This window comes from Myotis yumanensis, unplaced genomic scaffold (assembly GCF_028538775.1).
Source record: "Myotis yumanensis isolate MYYU_CA2020_CCGP unplaced genomic scaffold, mMyoYum1.0.hap1 SCAF_2, whole genome shotgun sequence".
In the NCBI taxonomy this organism is placed as follows: Eukaryota; Metazoa; Chordata; class Mammalia; order Chiroptera; family Vespertilionidae; genus Myotis; species Myotis yumanensis.
The window spans coordinates 197185106-197200859 of NW_027223753.1; the positions used below are offsets into that span (position 1 = coordinate 197185106).

Genomic DNA, 15754 nt, shown 5'->3' on the forward strand with positions numbered 1-15754 from the left:
CAACCAAGATGGCGGTTAATTTGCATACATAGGCGCAATGCTGGGAGGCGAAAGGGGAAGGACGGAAGAAGCCGCCTGCCGCTGCTGGTGATCGGAAACCGAGGAGGCAGCCAAGAGCCAGGGAGCAGGGCAAAAGCAGCCCTGGGGGCCGCCTTTGTCTGGTCCTGTGATCGGAGAACCAGTTGCCTTTGCCCGCCCTGGCCAGGAAGCAGGGGCAGAGCCGGCAATGGGAGCTGGGGGTCCCCTGCCCAGGCCTAACGCCTAGGTCAGAGGCATTAGGCCTAGGGAGGGACAGAGAGGGAGATCGCAGAGGGCTGGGGGTCCCCTGCCCAGACCTAATGCTTTGGCAGGAGGTATTAGGTCTGGGTGGGGGTGGAGTCGATGGTGGGAGCTGGGGGTCCTTTGCCCAGGCCTAATGCCTTGGTCAGAGGCATTAGGCCTGGGCAGGTGCAGAGCCGGCAATCGTGGGGAGCAGGGGCAGAGTCAGCGATCGTGGATTGGGTAATGGAAGGGTGGAGAGAGGTAGAGCGCTTTGATGGTTAGTTTAATGGATATTATGCCTCACTCAGGCCTAACACCTTGGCCAGAGGCATTAGGCCGGGGCAGGGGCGGAACCAGCCATCACTGGGAGCAGGGCGGAGTCAGCGATGGGGGGAGCTGGGGGTCCTCTGCCCAGGCCTAATGCTTGTGGGCTCGATCCCCAGATTTCTCTCTCATCATTGATGTCCCTCTCTCCCTTCCTCTCTGAAATCAATAAAACGATGTATATATTTTTTAAAAGATGGTGATATGTAAGCATGTTCACAATAGCCCCAACTGGAAACTTCTCAGATGCATGGATGAACTGTAGTATAGTCACACACTAAAGTAAAATTCAGCAATGAGAATGAAGGATCCACAAACAAATGCAAAAATATAGGTGAATCTCACAAATGTAATGCTGAATGAGAGAAGCCAGACACAAAAGAGTACATGCTGGTTGATTCTATTTACATAAGAGACAAAAACAGCAAATCTAATGTGTGACATTAGAAGTCAGGGCAGCAGTTGTCCTTGGAGGAGTGAAGTGACGGTTGGGAGAAGGGGTTTCTTGGTGGCTGGTAATGTTTTCTTACTTACAGGGCTGTGTTCAGTTGGAGAAAGTTCACTGAGCTGCACACTAATGCTTTACGAAATGTTTGTATTTAAGTTATATTTCAATAACACTTTTCAAGAAGCAAGAAAAACCAATAAGCAGGAAAAACAAAATTCTCAGTTTCATGTTTTGTTAGGAAAAATGAAGATTTTTGGAAGTGTACTTGTTTTGTAAAATATTAATCAAGTAATGAAATGAACTAAAGTCATGAACAGGATAGGAAAAGAATGTTAAAGCCTCAAAAAAGATTGAGCTCCTATCAGAGACTAAACAATCCCCTCCCAGAACTCTAAGCAGGTTAGAAATTTAGAAGCAGGTCTGTTGGAGACGGAGGTACGGAAGCCCCTCTAGTCAAAAATGCACTTTCCAGAGCTAAATGGCGGCCACAACAACCATAGTGAGCAATGGATTCACAATCTCAATTTATTATCAAAATATTTCCATTCGGTAACAAATCTGAAAGGATAAGGAGATGTGGAGCTACATAGATGCAGGTTTGCCCTTTCATTCCAGCCACCTAAGGGACAGGTTGAATTTGGAAAATCCTGCTTGTAAACCACAAGTCTTATGTATCTTTAGACAACCGTCCAATGGCAATGTTTAAGCCAAAGTGTGTACTTAAAGCTTTTCATCAATATGATTGATAAGTTTAAAAAGTCTCAAATGTTCATCTGTACATCACTTTACAGATCTTGGTTCATAACTATTTATCTCGGTCTGAAACTTCAATAGTCAATGATTACCTATAATAACAATTACTTAGTCATAAATGTAGTCAACAATTAAATATAAAAATTATTTATACATTGCTACAAATTTCTTAAAAAGACCAAGTTTTGAGAGAGAGAGAGAGAAAGAGAGAGAGAGAGAGAGAGAGAGAGAGAGAGAGAGAAAACAAGAAATTGCTTAGAAAATTGCAAGAAACCTCAAGAATATCGTTATCAGTCAAAACAGGTACAACAAAACACAGTTTTAGACATTTCATTTTAGCCCTAAGTACTTAAAATAAAATGATCTCAGAATGCATAACTGATGACTGGAAAAGTCAGTTTAAAACTACATAAGTCCCAAGGCCCCAATATGTATAAGAATTCTTTGGAAGAGATTTGAAGGAGCATAAATGTTGCAAATATAAATACAAATAAGTACTTCGACAATGTGTTTTTCACTCCCGGGTCACTGATGTGTGTTAGGTGCCAATTGTATTCTTCAACTTTTTCTTTTTTCCTTGGATTAGAAATCCTTCTCTATAATGGTTAACACTCTTCAAGAGACAACATCACACTGGCAGATCATACGAGAAACAGAAGTGAACGGTAATACTATCTTTAGAGATTAAGTATTATTTACACAGTGAGAAGTGATTGATTTGATAGACAATAGACGCCCTCATCCCTCCACCCTTTTCCAGAATAACCTAACTTCATTTTTATCATGATGCTCTCATCTCTGTTAGGTGTCCCTGTGTATAATAACAGTGAGCTCTATGGCCCAGTCTCTTGGATAGAGTTGTCCATTTCTGTGGTGTTGGCGAGTCTAGCCAAGGGCTGCACTGCTTCTTTTGAAGATCACCACACCCGGCATTTCTTTTCTGGATTCATGTATGAATTCTTGGGGCAATGAAAGGCGTCTGCAAACTCAGGGGAGTTCTGCAAAGTCCCAATGATCCTGTGAAACAAATGAAAGTCACCGTCAGCATTTGACACTCATGTCCATACCACATGGTAGGGCTATAGCATTTCTCTATTAGGCCAAGTGAGTGAATTTAGAATATAGTTAAAAAAAAGAAAAGAAAGAAACTGGTAGAATGAGTTCATTCTTCTCATTAACAGAATTTTTAAATGGAGAGGTTAACAAAGTATAGGAGTTAAGGGAACAGATGTTGAAGACAGACGGTATGGTTTGAATCCTGGTTATGACTTATTTATGTAGCCTCCCTGTGCCTCAGTTTCCTTTTCTGTAAAATGCATATAATAATAGTACTTGGATTTTAAGGTTCTCATGGGGAATTAATTTATAAACATTCTATACACATTTGTAACATAAATGCATAATTCATATTTGGAATTGTAGTTAATATAAGGAGAGTTTGGTCAAAGAATAAAATCATGATATCTTGAAAGGGCTCACATGGTAACTTAAATGTAAGAGACTTTGAACAGATATTAGTTGATTTGATTTAATAGGGAAGGCAACAATTATTATCTATTATTCCAAAAGAACTCCATAAATATCAGAAACTGGATCCAGCCTGAATAACTGGAAAGGGCTGGCAAAATGCCAAGCTCTTCTTATCTCTGATCCTGATGGGCAAAACAACAGGGTCCACCCTACCATGACACCAAGCAGCATCTGAGGGGAGAGACAGGTCAGTACAGTGATGCAGGGGGGATGTTTTCCCATCAACCCGGAAACCGCTCCTTCCCTTCTCTGCCCACGGAGACCATGGCCACACCCACCTTGGGTTGGAAGGGGGAGAGCAGACTGGAGTCGTGTAAGGCTAGGAGCATATGACCTAAGAGTACCTTCTAATCTACTGAGATCTCCAACACAGATGTATTAACATGTATAACTATGAGCATGTCTGCCCCCTCTAACCTACTCTCCACTCAGCACACAGAGTGATCTTTAAAATATAGATCAAATTCCAGAATTCCCTTACTTAAAACCTTCCAGGCGTTGAAGGAAATTCAACCTCCTCAACATGGTCTCCAACATCCTGATGGCTCCAGCCTACCATCCCTGCCTCCTCGTGGTACATTTCCCTTCCTGTTCCTCATGGGGATGACACTGACCTACTTTCCATTCCTTACAATGGCCAAGCTCCTTCCCTCTCCAGGACTTGCTGCTCCTGCAGAGCCCACTTCCTGGAAAGTTACTCCCCAGTGACAATATGGCTAACTCCTTCTCGGCCTTCCTGCCTCTGCTAACCACACCCCCTCTGAGGCTTTCTTCAAATACTGTCCCTTTTGGATCCCCCTCCCTGTGCTCGCCCTATCACAGAGCTTATCACAATTTACAGCTATTTGTTCTTTACTTCCTGACATACCCACTACACTGTAATCTCTGTGAGGGCAAAATATTATGTCTCCCTTGCTCCTGCTGCACCCTAAAGCCTGCGACACTGCATGCATATGCAGGACTCAGTACGCACTGGATGGATGAGCCTGTTGCCGGATCATGGCAGTTACATGCAGGAGTGATAGGGTATTATGAAGAAAAACACTGTTTAGTATTTTTGTTGTTTGCTCGCTATTATAGACCAACTGGGATGGAAAGAAAGCATTTCCCTATCCCCATTCTAGGAAAGAAAGACCCATATCCCATTTCTCAAAGTCTGACTTCCTAATGTGTCACTCATAACCCCGTCAACTATCTCTCAATCCCCCAACATGACTCCCCTAGCCTTCAGGGAGGATGTAAACTTCAGGGAGGAATTCTCCTGGTATGGGGTTGGGGGTTGAGAAGGGATGGAAGCCAGAGCTGGGGAACTGACATCTATTACTCCACTTGAGAGAGAGAAGGCTGGCCCACTGCCAGGAGCCTGAGGAGGGGCCAGTCCAGTAATGGTGGGTGGTGTGAATGACAGGATATGCCTCCACTCTGAGCAGGGCCCCAATAGGATGATGTGTAGCCGTCGGGTGACTTGAACATCAATACTGGTGGCTCCTGTGGCCCTCTCCCATGAACAATGGAAGGAGACAGAGCCACCTGACTTCAGATGGAGCCCTTGGACTGTAAGAGTGTCAGCTGTGAGCACAGCAGGGTGGAGGCTCTTCCCTACTTTCTCGGTTCACATGATGCCTTGAATTCCTGTATAGCCCCAGAAAGGAGTACACTGAAAAACTACTGAAATTAAATGTCTCACTTCCTGACGTACAGTGGGAGCTCAGAGCTTGAATTAATTTGATATAAAAGTAACAATAATAAAAGGGTGTCATTCCTTACATCTGAAAGTTCAGAACAAATTCACTTGATACATGGTCAAAAATGATTGTATATGTAGGAATGAACGGATTTAGACATCAGGGATTTCTACAGGTCCTTAGTCTACATTCTAGGCTCATGGAGAGAACTTTAATTCCTTTACTGCAGGGGTGGGGAACCTTTTTTCTGCCAAGGGCCATTTGGCTATTGATAACATCATTCACAGGCCATACAAAATTATCAACTTAAAAATTAGCCCGCTATATTTAGTCAAATATTCAATTAACTCACCCTAATGCCTTGGCAGGGCCAGACCAATGATTTTATGGGCTGTATTCGGCCTGTGGTCCAGACATTCCCCACCCCGGATTTTAATGCAACCCCCTTCCCACTTTAGGAAGCCCTATCTCTGGCTGGGGAACAGTCATCACGGTGGCTGACTGCCCCACAAGCTTCTGGATGAACTGACAGAGAAGCACCCGAGAGTCACTGACTGGAAGAGCAGCTCTTTTTTGTCTTTATTTTATTAAGTATTTTGTCAGCCCTGGCCGGTTTGGCTAAGTGGTTAGAGTGTTGGCCCACGGACTGAAGGGTTATGGGTTCGATTCCCGGTCAAGGGCATGTACTTCGGTTGCAGGTTCAATCCCCAGCCCTATTCGGGGTTCAAGCAGGAGGCAACCAAGCGATGTGTCTCTCTCACATCTCTCTCTCTCTCTCTTCCTCCCTCCCTTCCACTCTCTCTAAAAAACCAATAAGAAAAAAAAATCTTCATTCTTCAGGTAAGGATCAATATAAAAAATAAAATAAAAAATAAGTATTATTTTCAAAGGATTGTGTCTTACATATAATCATACTGGACAAGTACTTGAGTCCAAACCTATGACTTCTTCTACATTTCCCTTAAAACTTTTAAAGCATTAAGGAAATTAAAAAGGAAAGAACCACACTACAAAACAGGAAGGTGTTCACAGAACATCACTAGCAACAATAGTCAACCCAACGCACACTTAGCTCTTGGCCTCCATTCCATCTCCTCTCTTTCCAGCCAAAGGCTTCACTTAGATAATTTGATTCTGAATAAATTAGGTCAACAACATACCTCAGCTTAATTTACTTTCCTAGGATTCTAGGTACTGCTTGGTTGTTTATAACACCAAATCGTTGGGTGGATGACATAAGTACTCTATTTCAAAAAGTGGATACATTATTAATAAAAAATGAATCCTATCTCTGAGCGTGGGATCACATCTCATTAATATTACATACACTACTTACATAATTTCATGCTATAAGAAAACTATGTACTTTTTGTTTATAATAACAGAATATAATATAATGTTATTATTTCTCAAGTGATTTGCTTGAAATGTTTACTTTATTACATAAACTATTTTATTATTCTGCTGCTGTTTATTCTCTTAGCAAATAAACACTTATATTAAAAACATCTATAGATGGAAGGATGGGGAATTGGAAGAAGGTGATCAAAAGGTACAAGCAATTATAGATGTTAGCTGATCCTATTGTGGTAATCATTTCATAATATATGTAAATCAAGCAATCATGCTACGTGCCTAAAATTTATATAGTGATGTATACCACTATGTCCTAATAAAACTGGAAAGCATAAAAACAAAAATAACATCTAAGATATATGGAGTTGAACATCACTTGACCAAGAATGGATTTTGTATCTTACAACTTATCTGACTACTCCTGTCTGCAATTAACTGGGTTTTTGAATTAATGAATGAGCTTTTTGCAATTAATGGGTCCACTGACAATTTTTTATTACTTCTTTTAAATGAATGACTTGGCTACAAGATTAACTAGCTTCATTCATGAATAAACTATCCAATCTTTGCCATTAACTAAGATTCATAATTCTTTTAAAGTAGGGTCACATTGATCAGCATGTGTTCCACTATAAATTGGTAAAGAAGTAAAGAGATTCCAAGTTAAGGGCTGAAAATTAATCATTACTAATGGGAATTCAACAAGGCTCACTGAAATCCACTGATATTTACAAAATATCAGAAACCAATGCTAGTATTTAAGATAGATGAAGAAAACCTCAGTATTTCAAAGAGGGTTTAGCTTAAGCATGCTAAATCATGGAATCATAAGGAACAAAATAGCCATGGTACTTGAAAATCCTATATAATAGAAGCCTAATATGCTAAGTGTCTGGTCATCAGGTCGTTCGTTCAACCAATCAAAGCGTAATATGCAAATGATATGCTCAGACTGCTCAACTACTCTCTATGACGTGCACTGACCACCAGGGGGCAGACAGTTGACTGGTTGACCAGTCACTATGATGTGCACTGACCACCAGGGGGCAGACAGTTGACTGGTCGAACAGTAGCTATGACATGCACTGACCACCAGGGGGCAGACAGTTGACTGGTCGACCAGTTGCTATGACGTGCACTGACCACCAGGGAGCAGACGCTCCAACCAGTAGGTTAGCTTGCTGGTGGGGTCTGGCTGATCAGGACTGAGTGAGATGGGCTGGACACTCCCTGGAGCCCTCCCACAGTCTTGCCTCAGCTGGCCAACCTCCCACATCCCTCCCCAGCCCCAATCAAGCACCGGTGGGGTCCCTTGGCCTGGCCTGCACCCTCTCACAATCCAGGACCCCTCGGGGGATGTCGGAGAGCCAGTTTCATCCCGATCCTGCAGGCCAGGCAGAGGGACCCCATTGGTATATGAATTTGTGCACCGAGCCTCTAGTGTCTACATAAAACCTTAGAAAGGATATTCTTTCAAAAGAATTAGAAAGTTGTGGAAAATATTTCTTGCTTTATTAGTTGGGTTTGTTCTCTGAAGTTTTTTTTTTCCTGACTAGAAAAATATTAAGCAATCTAAGTATCTAAATTAGCACCATTACTATTTAGGTAGAATACAACACAGGCATAACTTGGTCTATTTTGACTTGCTTTGAAAATATTACCATATCTTCTATATTATGTAGGAATATTCCATCTAACTAACTTTATAAACACATTTACAGCTTATGTAGTAAATATTATCATAACAACCATTCCCTGAAGTGACTGAAAGAAGTCATTAAATTGCAAATTCTAGAATATCAAGGGGAAATGTTTTGTTTTAAATACGAATAGTTTAAAAGCTCATTTAAAAGTGCATAAGACTTTAGTTAGAAAGAATAGAACAAGTATAGCTTAGACCTAACAAATTATTTTATAGATTTAGCTCTATATCAAGTATAATTCACCTTTTTGTTTTTCATACAGCGACTGTGTAAGCATAAGAGTAAAAAACCTCCTATATTTCAAACATTTCTACATAAACCACTGTACACAATCTTTCAATAGCAACTCCATGTCTCTTAGTTTTCAAAGTTCTTTAAAAAATATGTTTTACTTTGTACAGCCAGGAAGCAGCCTGTTTCCAAAACTAAATGTAACCTCAACCTTTTGCCAAGGAAATCCCTTTACCTCCAGAGAAAATAATTTCCTTGATAAAAGGTTGGCATTCCATTTACCCTTTAAAAAACAAGAACACATACTTCTCTTATTATGAATGAAAAATAGTCACAGAGACTTCTTTTGGGTCAGAAAAAAGAAAATGAAAGTTGCAAGTAATTTTACGTATTTATACTAAATACATATTTTTACAAATACAAAATTCTACAGCTAATTATATTAAAACTATTTTCAGTTTATAATTGGTGGTAGAAAAGTTACATATTTACCTACATGTCACTTAACCAGCAATCAGTGATTAACATGTTGAATTATCCAGACATAAGAAATGAACAACAGAAAGTACTTGACTGTCAGGAAACGTGGAATGTTGCAAAGTCCATATGCTTTATTCACAGAAATTCTTATTCTGCTCATACCTTTCTTATTTAAAACCAATCCTAGTACCAGTTTTCAAACACAAATATGAAGTAGGCACTTCAGAAACATTAACATTAATCCCCCTAGCAACTCTCATAATTTAATCCTCATTTTATATATCAAGAAATTGAGACCCAGAGGTTAAGTAACAGTTTGTAAATGGCAGAGACATGGTTGGAATTTAAGTGTTTCTTACTTCAAAGCTTACGTTCACTTTTTAGCATACAAGCTAAAGGATGTTTTTGGAGCTAATCAGAATGGGGGAATGGGATGGCCAAAAGCAGGCAATGGAGTAACAGGAAAGAGAATTAGGGAAGAAACAAACAGAAAAACACTAGTAAAGAGCCAAAATGAAAATTCGAAAAGCATCACCATTAGTGGCTTTAGTGTAGGAATAAATAGCTCCCCATACACTAGCTTTGGAGGACTTCACTAAACTAATAAACAGTGAAATCATAACTATTAGTCATAACAATAGTCTGTGCCATCAAGAAAAAACACACACAGTTTTGTTCAGGATGTTTTGTTAATAAGGCAGGAAGGTAGAAAATATATTTTAAACAGAGAAGTTTTTAACCCAGTGGTTAAGATAAAAATGTTAATACTCAAGAGACAAAATTGAGCTATCAAATAATTAATTTGCAGTCCCCTTTCTTCAAGGACCCCAGATGTAACAGGTATTACAATAATGTTACTTAAATTTACTTAGGTTTTTATGGATATACTAGAGGCCCAGTGCACGGATTCCTGCACCAGTGGGGTCCCTCGGCCTGGCCTGCAGAGATCAGGCCAAAACTGGCTCTCCAAGAGAAACTGGGTCCTGGATGGCGAGAGTGCAGGCCAGGCCAAGGGACCCCATGGGTGCAGGATTGGGGCTGGGAAGGGACCGCGGAGGGCTCCAGGTCATGTCTGGCCCATCATGCCCAGTCCCGATTGGCCAGACCCCAGATGCAAGCTAACCTACCGGTCAGAGCATCTGCCCCCTGGTGGTCAGTGCATGTCATAGCTACTGGTCGAACAGTTGCTTAGGCTTTTATATATATAGACTAGAGGCCCGGTGCACGAAATTCGTGCACTGGGGGGGGGGGGGGGGGGCGATCCCTCAGTGTGGCCTGTGCCCTCTCACAGTCTGGGAGCCCTGGGGGGATGTCCGACTGACGGCTTAGTGGGCCTAAGCCGTCAGTCGGACATCCTTAGCATTGCCACGGAGGCGGGAGAGGCTCCCACTACTGCTGCTGTGCTCGCCAGCTGTGAGCCTGGTTTCTGGCTGAGCGGCTCTCCCCCTGTGGGAGCACACTGACCAGCAGAGGGCAGCTCCTGCGTTGAGTGTCTGCCCCCTGGTGGTCAGCGCACAGCATAGTGGCCGGTCATTCCACCATTCAGTCATTTACGTATTAGCCTTTCATTATATAGGATACGCTGTAGATGAGGCTCCTTCGAACCATAAGAAATGCAAAAAATTCACTGTTAACTCATTCTGGAATTGTCCCCACTTAAAATCAAATTGCCCTCCCCACTGTGGGGCGTGTGTTGCACCTTGGGAACCACTGTGCTTGACACTTTTCCTCTCTGAGCTTCATTTCTGCATAAGCATTTACCATGGGAATTGTAATCTCTTCTCCGCCTACCTCACTGGGTTGTCATGAGGAAGTTCTGAGCTAATAAACCTAGAAATGTTTCATCAAGTAAGTGATGTCTAAACGGGAAGGGATTGTTTTTTTTAAGCCCACGGGTACCCTCGCAGGTAGCAGGTGCTGATTAGGGGAGGAGGGCATGATTGTTTCCTGGGACTGTAGATATGGAAGCTTTGCAGAGGGTTCCACAGGCCTCAGAGGGGCGGGCTCTGGCCAGTGGCCCTGTAGTGGTGGTCGTCCCTGGAGGCGCTGGCTAGGGGGAGGGGAGAGTGCTAGGGGGGGCGCTATGGGTGTGGCAAGGCTGAAGGGGGAGTAACTGTCAAACCTCCCCACTTGACACCATTCTTTAAATTGTACATGGCCTTTTTGCAGCTGTATGTGCTCAGGGCGGGGCTCCAATCTCCTGGAACAGGGCAGGGGCCGGGCCAGGGTGGGGCCAGGTGGGCTAGGAAGGCGGGTTTAGCTGCACCCCTTGCAAGATTCAGTGCACTTCTGCTGCGGAGACAGCGCCACTGCTGTCAGGGAGAGGGAGTTGGGGGGGATGAGTCTGACCCTGAGGGGCCGCTTAGGCCTGCCTCCACCTGGGTCTGGAGTTGTAGGGAGGAGAGGCGTGCCTGGCCCCAGTGGAGGGGGCCCAGCAGCGGCAGGCCATGGGCCTCGGGTGCCTCAGGGGCACTGACGGGTTGTCGCAGGCGTGCTATTGTTGTGGGCTCCCCTGGCAGGGGTGGCAGGGGAAGAGATTGGGAGTTGGAGATATGGGCTGCAGCTACCCCCAAGGCTGGGACTTCTCCCTGTTTGGTCAGCCTCCCTGTCCCCCCGGGGGTATGGGGGCTGGGGTAGGGTGTCCATGCTGGGGGATTGGAAGAACTCCTCGTGGCCACTTCCTCTTCCTTCTTTGCAGTCTGGGCTCCTGTCAAGCACTCTCCTCAGACCCCGGGGAACTTGGCTCCCTGCAGTCCCTGCCCCACTCGGCTCTCCTGGCTGCCCTCCTGTCAGGAGGCTGCCAGGATGCCCTGCTGTGGGGCCACCAGGGAGTATGCACTAAGCCTTAGCTAAGCCCCCGGCCCTGCGTGCGTGGGCTGGTGGGCCCCCCTCTTTGCTCTTCACTCGCCACGCCGGCCTTCGCTCACTGCTCCTGCCCAGAGCCAGCTGGCTTCGCTCCGTCACTTGGCGCCTACATATGCAAATTAACCTCCATCTTTGTTGGCAGTTAATTTGCATATCACCCTGATTAGCCAATGGGAAGCGTAGCGGAGGTACGGTTAATTACCCTTTTTGTCTTTTATTAGATAGGATGCTTTCGGCCATGGGGATATGTGTGGCAGAACTTCAAAATTTGATTGTTATGGTGGTTAGTAGTTTGCATGAGCTTATAACTGCTCCCTATTATCCTCAGAGAGCAATTATAAGATTCTTACATCTTAACTTCCAAAGACTTCAGAAGAAAAAAGACAACTTTTAAAAATTGAAACTAAAAGTTACTTGGATAAAACATAATGTCAATTGATCCAGTGACTTTTGTTGCTGGTTACCTAAAAAGCAGTTTATTTGAATATTTTAGCAAGACTAAATTTAGCTTGGATTATACACAAAACGAACATACAATAAACAGTTGTTGAGTGAATGAATTTTGAAAGAAATGTTAAGGCAAATATAAATGCTGCTGCTGCTGCTAATGATCATACTAGAACAACATGAGTTTTCAAATGTGGTATTTTATTGTTTCATATTTGGATGGGGTCTTTCCCTAGGAGTGAATGATATGGGCACTGTGCTCATGTTTATTTAGGAAGTGCTTTTGAAATTCAGCCCATTAGTTCCCCTTTGTTTTCAGACTCTGTTTTCCAATCACCCTACAAAATTTTAAATTTATTTTTCAGATAGTCTTGCCTGAGAAAAGTTGTTGCTGATCAGAAGGGTTGAAGTCCCTGTGGAGCGGGTAGCATTAGGAATTTAGTCCTAAAACAGCTAGATAGGGATCTAGGCTTTAACATTCAAATGCTGGTTAGAGTGATTCTCTTTCAATCCAATGTTCTCAAAGATTTTCTGATTTGAGAAGGGTTTTAGATATCTTCTAACTCATTCTTCCACCATGCAGAGCATTTTAATCCATCATCCTTGACAGGCTGTTCTCAGACCTCTGCTTCAAGGTACTCTCTCCTGGAGCTTTGGAGATAACTTTATTCCATGACGTACAAGCTCTAATTACTGGAAAGTTTCCCTTTATGCTGAACGAAAATCTTTCTTTGGCATAGCTACTCATGGGTCCTAAGCCTAAACCTTTTACAGCCTTTTAGAAATGTCTTGTGCTACCTTTAAATAGAGCCACTATTCTGAGGTGACATCTTTATTGGAATTCATCAAGCACTGAACCTAGGTCACGTATATTCTGAGGAATAGAGCAGTGAAGGCTATGCTTGTGTAAACATGACATTTACCTGATCTGCTCTGTTGATCCTATCTGTAACCCTCAAAAGAGAAGAAAACAACAACACTGGATTTCCAAATTTTATAGAGTCAGAATTAGAAAAGGCCAATTTCCAAACTCAGAACTAATGGAGCCAATATTAGAGCACCTTGGCTGCTGTTCAAATCCACATACCTGAAATTGCCTGGACTGTGGACATCTGTTTTAATGGAGTTGACTGCATACTCTGGCCTGTAGGTCCCACACCACACCTAGGATAGGAATAGAAAAAGGAAATGCTGTGCTTAAGTTTAATCAAGGATACTAGTTACTTGTTTGGGCAGGCTGAGAAAAAAGCAAACTTCCTACTGCAAAAATTAAATTGGAATTCTACATTCCTTAACCATTTACTCTTTAAATACTGTTCAATGATAGGCAACCAGGAGCATAGGCAACCAGGAGCATAATTATCATTAATATAATCTGACAGTCTGTTATACACAATAAAATTTCGTCAAGTCAAACGATCTGCCACAATTGATTAAATCAAGAAAACTCAGCATGCGTTATCTAACTTACTATAAAATTATAACTCAAAATGATTTTCATATCTATCAATCAAGAATGGTAGCATACCTGAGCAAAGTTCAAAAAGAAGAGTTGTTTGTGATTTAGGTCAAGTCCAGGAAGTAATTTTTCTTCACCATTCTTTTTAACATAATTTTGATAGGCCTAGGCAGTTAGTGAAACAGAAACATGATGTTTAGCATTTACGAATTTATATATAAATCTATGCAAAAGACCATGTAACAGGTAATTAACTTTTTGTATCAGAATCATCATTATATACTTAGATATGGCAACCTACAACTATTTCATGGATTAGAAAGAAAACTAGAATTCATTTACAAATTCTTTGAAAAAACAGGATAATGATTAACAAATGAGAAGAGTTCAGCACACATCAAATGACCAACAAATGTCAGTTATCAATGGATGACTTAAATAAGCAATGAAAAGCTTATGTAAATGTTGTTCTATTGATTGATGGATAAGTCCAGCTAGTTGGAAGAATGAATTGCCAAGAGAGTCTGTAATTGCTATATTTAGCTTAGTTACTACTCTTAGCAAAATATACTCATAGCAGACTTTGTTTGGGTGATTCTTGCCAAAAGTTAAGGGATTCTCTTAAGATCCATTAGAGGCCTAATATCCTATGACTCTAAAAATAAGAATGAGCAATTATTTTGGCTCCTTGAAGACAAGACAAAACAAAGTGAACTTCAGTTACATTAGGAAAAAGGAATTTAGGTTATTTGAATGTCAAAAAGTGATCTCAAGTCAAGAGGATTTATGGACACTTGAAAAATGTAGTGTTCTTCTACTTAAATATACTTTAAGAAAGGAATTGACAACTACATTTTTGAGATGAGTCATTTCCAATTTATTACAAAGGAAAGTGACCAATTAGATAAGCAGAAAATATATTTCATTTCTTTCTATTTGCCATTATCATAGATTTATTGAGTCTCTACTAAGTAAAAATGCTGGGTAAATGAGGAATACTTGAGACTGCTCTTTCTTAGGGAGTTCACAACCTAGTAGGGGACAGAGCATTAGATATTATAATTTTGTGCATAATAAAATATTTACACAAATTTATTTTGCTGCATTATAATTCTGTACTTATTCTAGATGGGCATCTCCATGGAAGTACCATCAGCCCAGACTTTGACTGGATTTTTAAATCAGTGATTCTTAATCTGGCAGTATATAAGAATAACTACAGGAGTATTAAGAGTACCGATGCCTTCCTCTTCCAGGCAAGATGGAGTGACAGGGACGGGGTAAACAACACTCCCACTAAAACAACCAAATGATGGAAAAAACATATGAAACAATGGCTTGCATTACACTGGACACTGGGAAAAGGGGGAGTAATCTCTCTGAGATGGTGAACAAATACGATGAGCCCTGTGATTGCCCCAGCTTATTGCCTTCAGTGTTTCCAGGCTACAAGATAGAGAAAAGAAAACCCATCAGAGTCCAAGGGACTCCTAGAGTTGAGGACAAAAAGTTCAGGGATACCAAGGACAGGGCACTGAAGAAGAGAAAGCTGCATGGATAGAGGATCTCAAGCGATCAGATGGCCCTTTCGAATATTCACCTGAGTATGTGGGTATGCATGTGAGCAAACTACTCAGTGCTAGTGAAGGAACCATGGCCAAGGATTAGAGATAAAAATGTCTGGTATGCACACCTAACAAAAATGAAAGACCTCAAGATTCACCCAGTAGGGTCTTGTCTCAGCAGTGGAGAATAGTTGTCTTTAGACTGAGCAATTCCCTAGTCCCACTTAACAAGTTATAGAACCAAGACCCAACAGGACCACCAGACCATTTCTGAGGAATTTAACTGGGTCTTAGAATAAAGCTAAAAAATATAGGAAAGCAAAAATATTCAGCTCTCAAAGATGCAAAATGCCCAATGTCTGGCATCCAGTAAAAGAAAAACTACCAAGCATTCAAAGCAGCAGCAATTTACCATCTCCCAGGACTTGACGGGGATTCGTCCTTTAGGAAACTTTGCTGTCAGTGTAATCTCCCAAGTCTCACACTCTGATAATCTGTTCATGTTCACTGTCAAGTCACAGGCCCCACTGTCCTCTCTCCCACATAGTTCTGGTGCTTCCTCTTCTTTCCTGATCCAACTACTGAGCCTATCCTCCTCTTCCTTAACCCACAGTTCATTTATAAATGAACTGTGGTTTATGTTGAAC

The 15754-nt window shown here is 41.9% G+C and overlaps 1 protein-coding gene across 3 annotated transcripts in view; it reads right to left on the minus strand.

The window, feature by feature from the left end:
- Positions 1-969: 969 nt before the first annotated feature.
- Positions 970-15754, minus strand: part of MME (membrane metalloendopeptidase) — a 98832-nt gene continuing 84047 nt past the window's right edge. For all 3 annotated transcript variants that reach the window (XM_070406943.1, XM_070406945.1, XM_070406944.1), the window contains exons 21-23: positions 13612-13707; positions 13171-13247; positions 970-2803 (exon numbers count right to left, since the gene is read on the minus strand). In XM_070406943.1, coding sequence (XP_070263044.1) covers positions 2704-2803; positions 13171-13247; positions 13612-13707 — 273 coding nt within the window. In that variant the 3' untranslated portion in view covers positions 970-2703. The remainder of the gene's footprint in view (positions 2804-13170; positions 13248-13611; positions 13708-15754) is intronic.